The sequence below is a fragment of the Acanthochromis polyacanthus genome, chromosome 14 (genome assembly GCF_021347895.1).
Source record: "Acanthochromis polyacanthus isolate Apoly-LR-REF ecotype Palm Island chromosome 14, KAUST_Apoly_ChrSc, whole genome shotgun sequence".
Taxonomy (NCBI): domain Eukaryota; kingdom Metazoa; phylum Chordata; class Actinopteri; family Pomacentridae; genus Acanthochromis; species Acanthochromis polyacanthus.
Window position 1 is genome coordinate 18,545,108 of NC_067126.1, and position 16,684 is coordinate 18,561,791.

Sequence of the window (16,684 nt, forward strand, 5' to 3'; positions counted from 1 at the left end):
CCAGAAAGAGTTTCCACATGCGTACTTTTCCTGGTTCTTCCCTAAAACGGCCTTTTCTTATTATCTGCAGTGGAAAACAACTTATTGGCATAAAAGTTTTTCCAGTCATTAATAGTGTCCAGATGATATTTTGAAAGGATTCTAGGGAACCCCTGCAGGTTGACTTTTTTATTTTTAAAGCAGCTATTTGATGGATTGCTGTGAAACATTGATGCGTCCACTATAATCATGTGTTGTAACTTTGTGTCCTTGATCTTTTATTTAGCATCAGATGAAAATTTTAAGTTGTTCAATCATTTGTTTTTAACTCATACATTTACAAAACTACCTTTCCATCAGCTGTAGTTGTACTGTATCAGGAAACAAAAATTACCATGGTAGCATGTTAAAATAAGATGGTAAACATGGTAAACATACCAGCTAAAGATAGGGGGAAAAAACAACTAACAAATATTACTGTCAAAAAAAGCAACCAATTCTTGACCACTGTTACTCTTTAAGTGTTTTCACATCATTACTATCTGTCCAGTTTTAATTATAAAATGAGGTGGGTTTTTTTGCGTATTTCCACTTGTCTGTTTTGGAGTTTAGCTACATTTTTGGAGTACAGGCTGTTGAGGATACGCCAAAATGCTGTAGTCCCACTGGCTTTGGTTGGTTGGGCTTCTCACTCAGTGGCATTTTGGTGCAGATATAATCTCTCACTTACACCAAGCCAGACACATTAGCATTTTGAAGCACCATCTAAATTCTGGCTCGACACTGACTATTGAGCTGAAACTAGAGATGGCAATCAGATTTTTTTTTTTTAAATAAAGGGAATGACAGAAACAGAGAGTAGGAAAGATGAAAATGGATGAGAAATAAAACTTAGTTGGTACTTCATAGTGATCTCTCCCTAAATTAGAAATAGCCGCTTATTAAACTTTTCACATCACCCAGGTAGACGACTGGTGACAGACCCTGCTGAAACTTCACTGGCCACACTGACACCATTGGCAAGCCGCTGCAAATATCAAGCGTGTTTGATACGGACGGACGCCTGCCCTCAGGGGTTAATCACCTCATTAAAATTTCAGCACAGCACCAGCTAAGCACGATCTTTCAGGCCACTACTGAGTGAATTAACTTTGCCTTCAGCTGTGAGGTGAATTACACCATCCAGGCTTGGCACAAACTTGTTGGGTCTGATGTAGAATTGCAGTTTTCAACTTGATGCATTAAAATGAGGCGAGATAAACAAAAATATGCACGGCACAAACAAAATTAAAAACTGGTTAGCAGGTCTACACAGTCCGGGGAAACTTCTATATGTATCCAGAACTATCTTTGTGCTGTGCATTTTAAGTCATCAGTCTTAAAGTCTGTTTTATTAGTTGTTTCCTATCAAATTAGATGTCTTTTAGTAAAGTTCAACTGAAACAGAACTTCATGTTCATGTAACTTTTGCAAGATATCCTCCTTTTTAGCTTTTTGCTTTTGCTTTGAGAGCAGAAAAAGTTGTGAAGCTAAAAGAAAGTTAAACCTACAATGTGGAATTTTTGTGTCCCCCCCCCTCCCCCTCCCTCTGGCAGCGACACTTGTTACACAAACGTGTGCATGTGACCAATTCCTTGCCATCAATCACTTTCTTTTTCAGACTGTAATTTGTCCACTGAATTTTAATGTCTTCTGCTCTGGCAAACCAATCATTGGCTGATATATAACACATCACTACCGGTGTGCTGGCATCGTCACGGACACCAGATTTATGCATAATACAGAGAAATTTACCCTGCGCTGAGAGGCTTAATCAGCAATGTGTGAACTCATTTTGAAAGGGCTTCAATATACCAAGCGTTGATTTATATGTGAAAGTCCTCCACTTTGTTACATATATCCCACCAAATGATGTCACCACTGCAAGCAAACGCTGTTGATTTGTCTTGTGGGATAGCAGAACACTGACACCAACTTCAGTGTCTTCTAAGGCAGAGGAATTCATTCCATTTCAAATTGAGATTGCAATTTGAAACAATACAATTCACAAGTCACCATTTAGGATATGCAAGATGTCACTATTAATTAATTAATGAGACTATTGATGGAGTTAAATTTTATTCAGTTGGAGCAAACTGTGGTTTGGTGGTTAGAACCTTTGCCTCACAGCTAGAAGATCCCAGTTCCACGTCCCAGCCTTCCCAGGATCTTTCTGCACGGAGTTTCCATGTTCTCCCTGTGCATGCATGGGTTTTTTGTTGGTACTACGTCTTCCTCCCACAGTCCAAAAACATGCCGAGGTTAAATGGTGCCTCTAAATTGTCCATAGGTGTGAATGTGAGTGTGATTGTTTGTTTCTATGTGTAGCCCTGTGATAGACTGGTGGCCTGTCCAGGGTGTCCTCTACCTTCACCTCAAGTCAGCTGGGATAGACTCCAGACCATAGAGAGGATTAAGCGTTGTATAGATAATGGATGGATGGAACAAACAGAAACTTATAGGAATTGTGTGTAACCACTGCTTAATGCTGTGTGATTCAGACATGCATGCAGACTGACAGATGTAACCCAGACTCATTATTTAGTCCACCTTGTACTGGGTTTAAACTGCTGTGTCCATGATTATACCAATTAATCCTCCTTGTGTGACAGTCACACATTTGATGGTGTCTCGTGTGTTAATGCTCCATCACGTTTGAAATACAGTAAAGCTTAAAATGAATCCTAAATTAGAATAATTATATTGGAAATTAAATCACAATATCTGTTAAAAGTCACAGCTAGATTTTTTCCACAAACTTTTTACTGCCTTCATGTGCAAATCTGCATAGCATCATGTTTTTAGGCACAGTGCTGAGTTGTAGGTCATCTGTCCACACAGTCCAGTACACAGTCATTGTAGTTATGCACAAGGCTCGAGAAAATAGATTTGAAGCATACTAATATTCTCTAGTAGAGGTTGTTTATGATGGGTTTGTAGTGCTCACATAAACTTGCCTAAAAGAAAAAAGAACTTTTCTGTAGTGTCTCTTGCAGATCTTTTTTTCTGCCCTTTGATAAAGATAACAATTCATTTGAATATCCACATTTGTTTATACAGAATTGTATGTTTGTAATTTCAGATGGACTGATGTTTCCTCATTACAGAACTCTGATGACAGCTTCACTTGAGAGATATTCTCCCCTCTAGGCTTTGTTTGTGCATTTCTACTGAACTAAATAGATATTTTTCTTGGTGTCAAGCCATTGTGTAGAAACATGTCTCTGACTTGGTCACCTTTTGTACTCTTGGCTGACAATTAAGACGTTTCCTTTGTTTTTAAATGCAAGCTGAGATTCACAAACAAGGTGCTCTTTGTGCACATATTCATCCCAGTATTGTGACCTATTAATATGTGAACATGAATTGTTAAATTTATGCCCTGAAGACAATCAACTATGCAACAAGTTTGTGTGAGGAGGACAACAACCTCACCGTCCATGTTAAAGGCTTGCTGAAACCAATCACTTCTTCTCCTCTGTGATTCTGTCTTTCCAGGGAGAACTGTGTAGCAGCACTTCTTGTTAACTTCCAGCTAAAGTCAGTTCCAACTAAAGTACTATATTACATTACATTATTACTCCACTGCTATCCTTGGCGGAGTAATAATGTACTGTAATATTGCATATTTGTGTATCAGAGTGTGTTTCAATGAGAACAAATAGCGTCATATGTATTTGTAGTATTTTTAACTTCACCCAGTATACAGTTGACTGTTTTTGGCATAGCATGTCTTGTAATTTGACCATTTGAGAAGCTCAGTTAATCTAAGCACTCTATTAAAATCAGAAGAGGAAAAATGAACATGTAAAACCCCAGTCGAGAGATGCAGAGTCTTAATTAATAAAGGGGGAGCAGCTGTTGCCTAAGTTCCAGTGTGTGACTGCCTACAGGTTCCTCCTAAAGGCTACATAATAAAAAGAAGAGCCTGCATGACAACAGCTTGAGGAAATCTTTTCTCATTTTGTGGAATGGATGTCTAATGTGATATATTTTGTTTTTTTGGGTTCCTACGATCTACTGGAAGATTTGTTCTGAAACAGTAATGATTCTGTGATGGGAATGTGGCTGAACATTCATGCAAATGATCCAAACCCTACATATTTAAAATGTACGAAGCTACTCTGATCTAATGCATAATTCTGAAGGCACGATGCCAGACTGCACATTCTGCGTCTTTAATCTTACATTTAGGAAACAAGACAAACAACATAACTGTGCGTGTTTGACAGTTATGTTTGAGATATTGCAAATAAAATACACACATTTGCGGTGTATTTGGGCTTCATGTCATATGCCATTATGTGCATTTCATATCCACTATGTGACCAATGCATGCAAGCAGTCGCTCACCCATTTACCAACATCTGTAATATGAAGCAGTGGTTCAAGTGGGCTTGATCTGCATTGGCCGAGTCATTCTCTGTAGAAGCGCTATGGTGTAATTAGCAAAGAAATCGTCCCCCAGCCTATATATAATTGGATTGTACTGAAGTACCGTTTTTCGACTTGGCTCTTAACAGAAAGCCATCGCCAAATAAGATAGAGAAAGATTGAATGGAAAAGAACAGACTAACCATCTGTTGCACGTCTGCTTTTAAATGACCAAAACACCAGGATGAGCAGCTTAGAGCTCAAACAAACAGTCAGGATAATGTGGCAGGAATAACAAGGAGACATGAGGGAAACAATTATGTGATGCTGCTGAGAAGATCCATTAATATTGATCGATAAAGCTGACCTCAGTGGCTACTGAAGGCTCCTTTACTGATTCACAGCATCAGTTATCCTTTCTCGGACTAAACGAGAAAGACTTCCTTCTCCCAGTAACACAGTTTTACTCACATTTTCTTTGAAGGCACAGTTAGTTACAGTGCAGGATAAATGATGAACATAGAGCCAGTCAGTAATTGCGTGTATGTAAAGTATAAATATTTCAAAGGGAACTTTAGCGCCACTTCAACCATCATTGCCCTGTTGTGTCATTCCTATTGTACTCCCTTTCTTTCCCGCTGCCCTGAGCCACTTCAGCTGTTCTCCTTGTGCCGCAGGCTCCGGCTGCAAGATGCGAACGTTGGACAGTGGGATCGGGACCATCCCCCTTCCTGAATCCTGTTCCTTCTTCTCCTCTATCCTGCACTTCCTCCCCAAATCCTCATCAACCCCAGAGCAGTCCCTCAGTCCTCCCAGTGTTCCCGGCTCCTCCAGCGAGGATGTGTCTCCTTCCCCGTTACCCCGGTGGAGAATCCCCTCCAGCTTTAAGGACAGCAGCCATGCAGGGGTGCCAAACTCCCTGTCCGACTCCTCCATGACCCATATCCAATCAGTGCCTTTCCCCACTGTGGCCTTCCTCCAGCCCATCCAACCCCCGTCTGAACCCATTATGACCTCTGCCAGTGTGTGTGATACGCAGAGCAGGCTGCCCAGACCACCACCAGGTACAGTAAAGTGACAAAAGTTCCTGCTCTGACCTTTGGAGTGCTGCAGTAAACATAATGCTAGTAGGGTTTTTCTCCTTAGTTGTGTGGTCTCAAGCAGAAACACTTGCGACACTGAATCTTTGTTGCTCTTTGTGGAGGTTTGCTGGTATTTTCCAAGGTGGATTCATTAAACTCTTTAAACTCTTTACCTTATCTTAACCCCTTGACGCCGATCGTTGCGAATTCCCGTCTTATCACTTCTATTCAGGCTGCAGCTGAGCAGCGTATGCATTCCCCAATTGTCAGTTTGTGCATATTCAATACATACCTTTGCAAACACTGGTTTCTAATAGGACCAATTGGAGTGAGACCTAAATCATTCTGTTATTATTATTATTATTATAATAAATTTGCCCTATGTGTAATAGACAAATTAACAATCGCCACTTAATTTGGCATCAGCTGGAAAGTAAAAACACAATGTATTTTTTTATATAATTGTAAATAAATTCAGGTGTCAAGGGGTTAAAGGTTTGTAAAACAAAAAGTAAGTATCATGAATGGATAAATGCAGTGACATTATTTTTGCTTTCTTTAATCAAAGGCAAGTGGTTTATGTCCTACTTTTCAAATTTAATTTTGCATAGAAGTAGGCCTTATGATGAAAAAGATCTCTCAGTTGAAATAAAAATTAGGCTTCATTCTTAACATTTATGACTCATTTCCTTTACAGAAGACAATGTAATAGTTGCTGGAGCAATTCATTATTCATTTATCTATTGGAAGGACTACTCCGCATCCCCTCATAACAGGAATCCCTGAAGACCCCCTCTCGTTTATTCACATGTTCTCCGCGGTGAAATTGAAGACACTACATTCAATACATAACTTAGTATATGAATAGCAATAATAGACTACTGAAAGCAGAAGGAATCACAATGTGTCATCACGTCAGTCTGAGCTTTTATCACTCCACTACTTGCTTGCATGTAGGAAGACACATTGCAGACATGTCTTGCTCATTATGCTAATCACACAGCAAGGACATGACTCACGTACTGAGGTTCTCTATTTAAGGCAGACAGACTAAAGCAGGCTGTTGATTTTGACTGCAGGAACAACAGCTGTTGCTGGTGGACTTTCAGAACTATCAGATGCAGCTAGCTAACTATATGTTTAAGCTAATGTTAATGACAGCGCTATGAGTAACAGAAGAAACTTGAACGAGCAAACACAGTTGAGATTTATGCTTTTTTGTTCTTATTTCTAGATATGAAGTAACTTTTTTTCATTTCCAGACAACAAACTTACAGGATGAGGAGCCAAGTTATGGTCTCTCAGCAGGATTTCTTAGCTCATGCTGTCTGACCAGTGAAAACAGTGGAAGTCCTGCTGTTCCAGACATGGTGAAGGAGAGGGGAGACACAGTATCATTTAAAAACCACATACATTTTCAGACAGTCTCTCCAGGGAGACATTTATAGTGTCGCGTTGCAACGTAGTATCACATTAAAATGTGTAATAGCTACAATGGTCCACAGCACAAAAAATACTAGCTTCTCGGTGATGGCTGTAAAATTGTAATTTTTTTGGTCTGTTCTTTTCTACTGGTCTGCGTCCAGTTCACATGATTTGCAAGCTTATTTTGTCTTGTACATTGAGACTGATGCTGGAGGGATGGAGGTGGCATAAATCACTCGACATTCAGTCTGACTGGAGTTTGAGTTCGATGTGAGACCATTCTTTTTTTGTTATTATTTTTATGCTTTGTTGTTACTTCAGTCACTGTTTTTTTAAAATATATTTTTCTGGCCTTTTTCAGCTTTATTGATTGGCCAACAGTGAAAGAGAAACAGGAAAGTGGGGAGAAGAATGGGGGAAGGACCTGCAGCAAAGAGCTATGAGTTGGATTCAAACTCTATAGCCCCTGCTTATGGGTTGCCCACTCAACCTGTTGAGCTACCGGGGCGCCCAGTCAATGTTTTTATTCATTTTCACTTGCTGTTTCCACATGTTTTTAGTCATTGCTTTCAGTCACTTTGGCCACTGTTCATGATTTAGGCTAAATTCTAACCACAAAGATCCAAAGCTCAAATTTTACAACTTTTATTGTGAAACTAATACATTTTGCACTGTGGACCACCATAGCTTGTTCAGCCTTATGTGAAACTGACTGTGTCTTTGGTGAAATGCATAGTTAAATATTTGTCTTCGAGGGATATCACAAACAGTCAATGCTGTCCTTTTGTCAGTTTTATTTAAGAAGCCTAAACTGTCACTTCTTATCTGAAGAACTAAAACCTGTCTTCATTTGCACAGTATTTCACTGGTGAGGTAGTTGTCAGAACCATAAATGTGTCATCTTTCAAGATGTCAACTTGGGCTCTTTTAGTGTCACTTCGATCTGCTGCCACTCTGAATTCAGAGTGATAATGTGGCTCTCTTTGAAGACGTCAAATGTCAGCCTGTCAGTGTCATGCAGTTTTCCCAACTTCACATTTGAGTCCTCTTGACAGCAGAGAGAAGTCTGACTGCAGAGAAAACCTCAGAAATGAGTTTCATTTTGTACTTTTTCCAGGTGGAATGGAACCAAAGAAGTTGACCTATATCAAATCGAAAACACGAGCCACTCCGAGCCAACAGAAAGAACAGACGAGACTTCAGCTTGCCAACTGTAAGACACCATGGAACAGATTAATCTAAGTGACAGACACAATTGGGAAAACTTTAGGCCAAAAATCAAGTTATGTTCGATGCCCACTTTTTGCTAAACAGTTTGTTTTTGCAGTATTCATAATTTCATGGGCCAACTATTATTTTGGCTAACACAGAGAAATTCTTCTCACCAGAGAACTAAAAATCCGCAGAAATTATTTTAAAGCCACTCAGAAAGTCAGCTTACCTAAACACCCAACTGAATTAATTTGCAAAAGTCTTGCTGAGTCATTCAGATGTTTTTACAGGAAGCAAACTGCATATTTTTAAATGATACTGTGTTCAAATTCATGACAGCTTGAGATCTTACAAGGATTTTTATGAGCTAAAATCAAGGTGACGTGTTCAAAACGACTGCTGCTTTTTTTGTAAGCCAAAGAGTTATATTTACAAAATTAACTAAAACAGTTGGACGTTATTTACAGGCAGGCTATTTCTAGGAGTTTTGTCAGACACGTTTAAACTCTGCCTTTCAAAAGTATCTCCGTAGCTAGCAGCTATATAGATGCTGCAATAATTTTCATGTTGTTAAAAAATGTTATACTTTGTCTTAAAACAGCAATTTACTTTAAAACCCATTTCTGTCCCCACTGAGCAGAAAGCAAATTTAATGGTAGCCACTACACACATGACTAACAAGTTTCCCAAACATCATTTGCATCTTACTACAGTACATTAACGCTGGCATTGGCAACGTGTGTGTGTGTGTGTGTGTGTGTGTGTGTGTGTGTGTGTGTGTGTGTGTGTGTGTGTGTGTGTGTGTGTGTGTGTGTGTGTGTGTGTGTGTGTGTGTGCGGGTGTGTGTGCCATAAGATGCGCTTGTGAGTTAAAGAGATAGCGACAGGTTATGAGCCATCAGCACACAAAAAATGGACTTAGACATTCACAAATACCTTTTTATTTAGTCAGAATCCATCTAATGTTTAACACTTTTTATAGCCTATTCCCTGTCTTCTTGCAGTGATTGCATACGCTACCGTTCAAAAGTTTGGGGTCACCCATACAATTTCATATTTTCCACAAAAACTCACACTTTTATTCATGTGCTAACATAACTGCACGGGGGTTTTCTAATCATCAATTAGCCTTTGGACGCGATTAGTGAGCATAATGTAGCATTAGAACACAGGAGTGATGAATGCTGGAAATGTTCTTCTATACCTCTATGGAGATATTCCATTAAAAATCAGCCGTTTCCAGCTTGAATAGTCATTTACCACATTAACAATGTCTAGAGTCTAGACTGTATTTCTGATTCATTTAATGTTATCTTCATTTAAAGAACTGCCTTTCTTTCAAAAATAAGGACATTTCTAAGTGACTCCAAACTTTTGAACGGTTGTGTATGTTGTATGAATCAATGTCAGTTGAACTTAGACAGTTGACTTAAAGGGGAAAATGATTTATTGTCACATCAACATGCAGCAAAGGTTGTTGCTGTAATATCCCCTCCTGATGCAATCAGACCTCAAATTGTTCTCCTATTTGCATTTAAACCACCATTCCTCCCACTGAACTGACACATACTTTACCATAGTATAGGGTCCTTAATCAATGGAAAGAGCTGCTGACCTCCTTTTGAATAAAACAGTTTCTGTACGTGCAGTATGTGCAAAAGATAAAATAGGCACAGTAACTGTTCAGCATTGCTTAACTAGAGAAAGCCCAGTCTGTAAAGTAGTCCATTACCCTCAAAGCCACTTTTTAAACATTGCATTACAAACACCCATTTATAACATTATGTCCTACTTTTCTTTAACTGATGTCTCATTGTGGGTATTGTTTATGTGGCACAGTGCTGCAGGATCTCACTCTTTTCTTCTGTTTCAGAGTTTCCAAAGCTGAATGAGTCAAGCTGAAGCAAGGAATCGAGCAATCAGATGGAATTATCGCTCTACCACACATGGAGGATCCCTAAATCCCACAGCTTGGACACTGTGTCTTTGTATCAGGATGAAACACTCAGAACTGGACAACAAGTGAGCTTGGCAGTGTGGGCTTCCACCTGTGCTCACTGTTGTGTTAAGATACTGAGAAACCTTTTAGGTGTAGCAACAAACCTTCTGGCAGCCATTTTGGAGGTCTGCGCCTCGTTGGCATCAGCCACGAGCTGTTGATTGAATTTCAGAGTCTACAATTCTGCTGTGGTTCATTTTTCTGTGAATTATTTGCCTGGGCAAACCAATAGTTGTACACATCTGATTCACACATAAGCAAACACAGTGGGTCCTGTTAGTGACCAGCAATTTCATTTCCACATAGTTATCATATCAAGCTCTACTTGTTAAGGTAAGCTACAAGAACAGAGCAAGACAAGGTCAGAACTGCAATCACAAAATGAATTTTACACAGCTCAGATAAATAGAACAATCAGTGATTTGTACAGTAATGTTGCAATTCTAATAGCCTTTATTTCAGGAGCACTCTCAAAATAAAAGTTACAAAGTGCTTTACAAGGATAGCAAGATTAAACAGACAAGTCAAAGAAGACCGAGAAAAACACAATTCACTGTTTCAAAATGAATACAAATTTTAAAAGAACTAAAGGACACTTCAACAAAAATCAGCTTTACTGTATTTATGCTAAACACATGAACATTTTCCTACAATGACCTTCCCTGACAACCAAAACGTAACATTGGGTTTTAAAGATTATGAACAGGCAAATCAAAGCACTCAGTTAGGACCAGGGAAACATGCCAGTCTTTGGAAAATCCTGAAAACAATGGTTGCAGGAGGTCTTTGTTAGTTAAATAGACAAGTTTGAGATCAACAGTTAGATAGAAATCAACAATGACTTTTTGCTAGATCAGGAAAACATGACTATGTTGCCTGCATTGGATGTAAATGTTGAAATTTGTACTTCTGGATGATGCCTGTCTTGTTAAAATCCATTTCAAAATGAGAGTAAACTCTTACAGAATGCAAATGAGTTAAAGTATAAGTGGGTCTGTCAACATGTGGTGGAGGCTGTTGTGAATTTGGTCTACTTTTGCCTAATGTGACCTTCAGACAAGGACGCACTACATATCTGTAGCTTGGTGGTTAAAGCTGCAGTAATTGACTTTTGCTTGCTTTCACATCCAGATCAAACAACATTTGAGTTGTCACTGGCCAGTTTACAATTCTACTACAAATATTTGCTGTTCTTTTACCTCATTTTTGTTCTCCACCATCTCTTAATATGAATTTGAGGTTTTTTAGCATGGTAGCTGTTCAACTACATGTAGCAGCCTAATGACAATATGACAGGATCTGTCATTTGGTAATTGGTGGGATTCTCTTCACCAAAACACAGGCAAAAGAAAAAGTTCATATTACGATCATTTAATTCCACTTTCGTCTCAACATTATATACACACATTATGCAGATTTAAATATTTGGAAAAGTATTCACATGTACAACCAGTTCAGCACCAGACCTTCACAATGGCACCAGCTGTGGTCACTACTGGAGTTCAGTGATGCAAACGCAAGACCTTCTCTGAAATCCTGAAGAACAAACGTGATGTAGCCACATTCATTTGCATTTTCCAGCATGTGTGAACATTTAAAAAAATGTTTATGCAAAGGTCTAATTGTGCTTTAGATGTAATGAAGATCTGAGCTAGAATACATGTCAGCGATATATTTTTGAGCAAAACATCAGATGGAACCTTATAATCTCAAGATGGCAATTTCTGATTTCCATCCTGATTATATCTTATGTACAGCACTAACTAGAGATTGCCATTTATGAGCTCTGCACCTGACTGAGTAATGTGATTCTTCGAAGTGTGCACTAACTAGTTGGAAACTTTTTTTTTCTTTCCTGTCATAGTGTTAATATCCACTTGCATGCAACCGCCCTCTGGCTTATTCTAATCACATTAATGTGTCGTATGAATCTGATACCCACCATGTGAAGAGTTTTATTACAAGGAGTAACTAGAAATACTGATGTGTGAATTTGGATATGCACTGGTAAATATTTATGAATAACTACACATAATCTGCCTCTGCTTTGTACGTGTCGCATTAAACAGCGCATATCTCATTTTGAAATGAAACTCCTCACAAGTGAACTGCATTTTATACATATTTCCACAGCTATGACATCAAGACAAAGCAGTGAGTTTTGCATGTACCATTAGTTATAAAGCACCAAGTAGGCGCATAGTGGACATTTTTGTGCTAGCTCAGGGAAAATACCATTTATTGTCTCTGATAGAAGCTGTGGATTTAATATGTAAACCTCAATTTTATGATGTGCAAACCAGTGAACAGAGCAGATTTCACTGGAATGGTTTAAGTTAAAGGTACCTGCACTTGATGTTTTCCTCCTGTCAGTTCTTGTCTGTACATTTAGGTGTAAGATTTCTCGCCATGGTTACTCAGTCTCTTGCTATTATGTATGCTGTGTCCTTTATATTACTGTTTTGGTGTTATGAATGCATCCCGACATATTTGACAGTTTTAGCTGCTTTGTCACACCTTTGTCCACTTCCTGCTTTTCATGTGTAGATATTTGCCCAAACACACATTGCCATCCACTGCTCTGAGCTAATCGCACATACAGAAAATGAATGCAACTAAATCTACATATCAGACTTGTCATGGTGACTATAGCCATATTCCTTTGAAACACTACAGACAGTTTACAGTTTCACATGATGTACAACGATGAAGCACCGTAACATTGCACAACAACATTAGACATGTCATCTAACTGTATTTACCTCTACTTTCAATTACTCACTTGCTACATGTATATGTTGAAGGTAATATTTGTGCTGGTAGCAACACATGTAATAAATGAAATATGTAGCGTACACGGGTGAGACGATGTGTTCATGGATCAGGGAACAGATTGGCTGTACTGATACGGGTAGATGGAGCATGGTGTCTGTGTTTTTAAAATGGCTCACATAATAAAGAGCACCACTCATACAAGAGTGTTGTATTTTTCTAACATTTACTCTAATACCCCATATTTGTACTCAGCACTAATGAGTGTAATTTACCATTTATTGCACATATTGTCACTCACTATTACAGTAATTCTCCTTCGAAATGTCTTTTTTTTCGGAACCTAATAATAACAGTGATGTTCTTGTGTGACAGTCACCTTAGCAGTACAAACTGAGAATTGTATATTACTGATATTCTTTGTTTTATGTCAAAGAAGAAAGGAAAAATAAACTATTTCAGTACTTATACTACATTAAGGAGGGTGTCTTGTGCTGTGTCTGTTTGACTAAATTGCTTTGGCTGTTTAAGTGAGTCACAGAGGGCCAGGTGTGATTTTAAGCTAACAATGGAGACGGTATCCCCCAGTTTGAATGCCCACTCCCTGCTCTGCCAGTATGAAAGATGGAAGCACTACAGAGGCATCTCTGCACGACCAGCTGAGTCCAACTTACTTTTCTCACTCTGACAACAACATCCTTTAAAAAAAAGAAAAAAAAATCAATTCAAAGTAAACAGTTTGTTGTTGAATACAAACCAACACGTCATGGGCACCGGACCAAGGCTTCTCCAATTGGAAGCAAACTCCTGCTGAGTAGCCAAACAGTGATGAAAACTCAACTGAAAAAAACAAACTTGAATGAAGAATGGTAAATCTTAAATTGGCATTCATGTATTCTGAAATCATGCAGTGAGGCTAATGAAGCACGCATGAATAGTAATCTTTGAGTGTGGTCAAGATTCTGTAGATAACTTATGAGCAACAGTCACACACAAATTCTATTTATATGCAGTGATTTTACATCAGGGACTTACTGTATGCCCGGTGCCACTAAGTGCAATTGGTGTGAGATAAATAAAGAGTAACAAAAAGTAATGATAAGCTGAAGTGAAGATCGAGTATGAGAATCTTCCACGAGCCTGGGTCACAAGTTCCATGCACTGTTCACATTTATAGGATCTGTCTCGTAACCACGATCTCTCTCCAACTACAAAGAAATGCTTTGGAATTCTGAAAGAAATGCTGATTTGTTTCCTTGTGGAGATCAACATATGAAGACTGAAAGATTGAAATGGGGGCTGCACGGTCCGTGTATACTTTGGTAATTGGATTTTCCGTTCTGAAATGGGTATTGAAAAACAAAAAAGGAATGGCTATTTGATTTTCGTTTTATAATACAAAAATTAAAATTGAAATACAAGGCGTTTTTCCTTTTCATGTTCAAAAGGGATAGGCTATACGAAATTTTAAAATGCTTTGATTTTTATTTTATATTTACAACAACAAGAAAATAAAATCAGTAAGAGACAGAAGCAAAAAAAAAGGTCCAGTTTTTCATTTCCTGAGACCGGAAGTGGATCATCAGTAAGTGTGGAGCTAAACAGAGTACGATGCATAGACTGTATTTTTTTTTTCGTTAGTTTTCTAGTCAAAATGAGAGATCAGGTGGCCAATCTTCAAATAAATCAATATTGATATTTTTTTGTAGAGCTTTAAAGTTTTGCGAGGTCAGGGGGTGGGGCTACTTTACTGACAGTCTGGTCTGGAATAATTGACAGGTCTTGGATTAACTCTGATACAATCACTGTTGGTTTATTTATTGGTGGTGCAGCAGAACATTTTCCACAAACAGTTTTTCTGCCTGTTGGCTTGTTTTAACCAGTTTTCTGTCTTCGACTGATTCTACCAGCAGACACTGAAAGGACTCTGATAGTTCCTTAAGTGTTTATTTTCATATCGGTGCCGCTTTTAATGCACTTTATATGAGTTTAGATTGAGTCTCTGGAGTTAAAATGGAGAAAAGAGTAAATCTACTCTAGTGGTTAACATTGTTTAATGACTGATTCACGTTGTAGTACATCTTAGTGCAGATTAGAAAAATAACTTCCCAGAATATGTCCAAAGTAATGATGAACACTACAGTTATTACATTTAAATTGCACCACAGATGAGCTGGATAATAAAATTCTCTCTCCTAAAGCAAAAGTGACTACAGGCCTTCTGTCTTTCAGTGCCTGGAAAATATATATGACAGAGGAAATCTCTCCAGGGATACTTTAAAATGAACCTCTGCTGTTGATGCTGATGCTGTGACATCTGTCTTCATCTCAGGTGTCTCATGTTCACTGTGAGGATCTTCTGAGTGAAACCAACAGAAGGAAAACCTCATCTGGTTGTGAAGAAGGAGACTGAATGGACGACATCATCAGTGAACCACTTTGTGTTTAGCTTTCACTTACAGAAGGACAGACCAACTGTTTCAGCAGTTTATTGCTCTCTGTTCAGCAGACAGGTGCTCTGCTTTGGAGTGTGACAATGTTGGCGGTGATGTGGAGAGTGAAGTTTCTGTTTCACCCACAGCATGCTTTAGAGCGGTTGGGTCGGACTTGATGTTTGAAATACTGACTGACAGCTCAGATTTAACTGTCTGTAGTTCCGTTTCGATAGATGTTAAATTCCCACTCAAAGCTGCCAGGAGCTGGGTCTCGTTACAGAGTGAAAGTAGCAGTTCCTCCTTAAGGTCAGAGATGGCAGCAGCTCAGGGTCTCTTCAAAAGAAGACGTAGTTGATGAAGATGTTCTGGAGCAGGACCAGAAAAACCACAACCAAGTAGCCTGGAAATCTTTGGCAGCGCCTCCCTTAGGTGGGTGTCAACGGTGTTCACGGTCAGGTCTGTGGTAATCCCATCAAAAAACAAAACAGAAAAAAATCGAGATTATAAATAAACATGTAACCAAAGCACTCTGTGTATATCGCCATAGTATAGGATGGAGTTCAGAAAATGTCAAAGTACAGTATACTTTTCAAGAATAACACAGTATGGCCTGTAGTTCATAGTATAGCATGTCCGCAAAAAAAAACATAGATTATTATGTGGTTCAAAAAGCACAAAATCATAGGATGTTGCCTAAAATTGTAATGTATGATGTGGTTCAAAAAATGTCAGAGTGCAGCATATTGTCAAAATAGTATGTTATTCAAGAAAACATGACAGTATAATATGATGTCTAAAAAATGCTATCGAATAATATTTCATTGTACAAATAAAAGTATAGTAATTTTTAGAACTGTTCAATTTCTTACAATATGTTGCTAAAAAACAAAAAAATAAAACAAAAATAGTCATAGTAATATGTCAATTAAAAAAGCCTATAGTACAGCATGTCACCCAACAAACGTCATAGTATAGCATGTCACTCTTAAAACGTAATAGTAATGCATCCATCCATTCTCTCTACACCGCTTTATCCTCACTAGGGTCGCGGGGGGTGCTGGAGCCTATCTCAGCTGACTCGGGCGAAGGCAGGGGACACCCTGGACAGGTCGCCAGTCTGTCACAGGGCTACATATACAGACAAACAATCACACTCACATTCACACCTACGGGCAATTTAGAGTCATCAATTAACCTCAGCATATTTTTGGACTGTGGGAGGAAGCCGGAGAGCCCGGAGAAAACCCACGCATGCACAGGGAGAACATGCAAACTCCATGCAGAAAGATCCCAGGCCCACCCCGGGATTTGAACCGGGGATCTTCTTGCTGCAAGGCGAAAGTGCTAATCACTACGACACTGTGCAGC

General features: G+C 38.8%; 1 protein-coding gene across 5 annotated transcripts in view; it reads left to right on the top strand.

Moving 5' to 3' along the window:
* LOC110948608 (nck-associated protein 5-like) overlaps nt 1-13,360 on the top strand; it is an 85,001-nt gene extending 71,641 nt beyond the window's left edge. For 2 of the 5 annotated variants that reach the window (XM_051958540.1, XM_051958539.1), the window contains 3 exons: nt 5,070-5,456; nt 8,017-8,112; nt 9,984-13,360. In XM_051958540.1, the coding sequence (XP_051814500.1) occupies nt 5,070-5,456; nt 8,017-8,112; nt 9,984-9,985 (485 nt within the window). In that variant the 3' untranslated portion in view covers nt 9,986-13,360. Of the gene's footprint in view, nt 1-5,069; nt 5,457-8,016; nt 8,113-9,983 lie in introns of those variants that run through there. The other 3 variants (XM_051958542.1, XM_051958541.1, XM_051958543.1) reach the window with 3 other exon arrangements.
* Nucleotides 13,361-16,684: the final 3,324 nt, after the last annotated feature.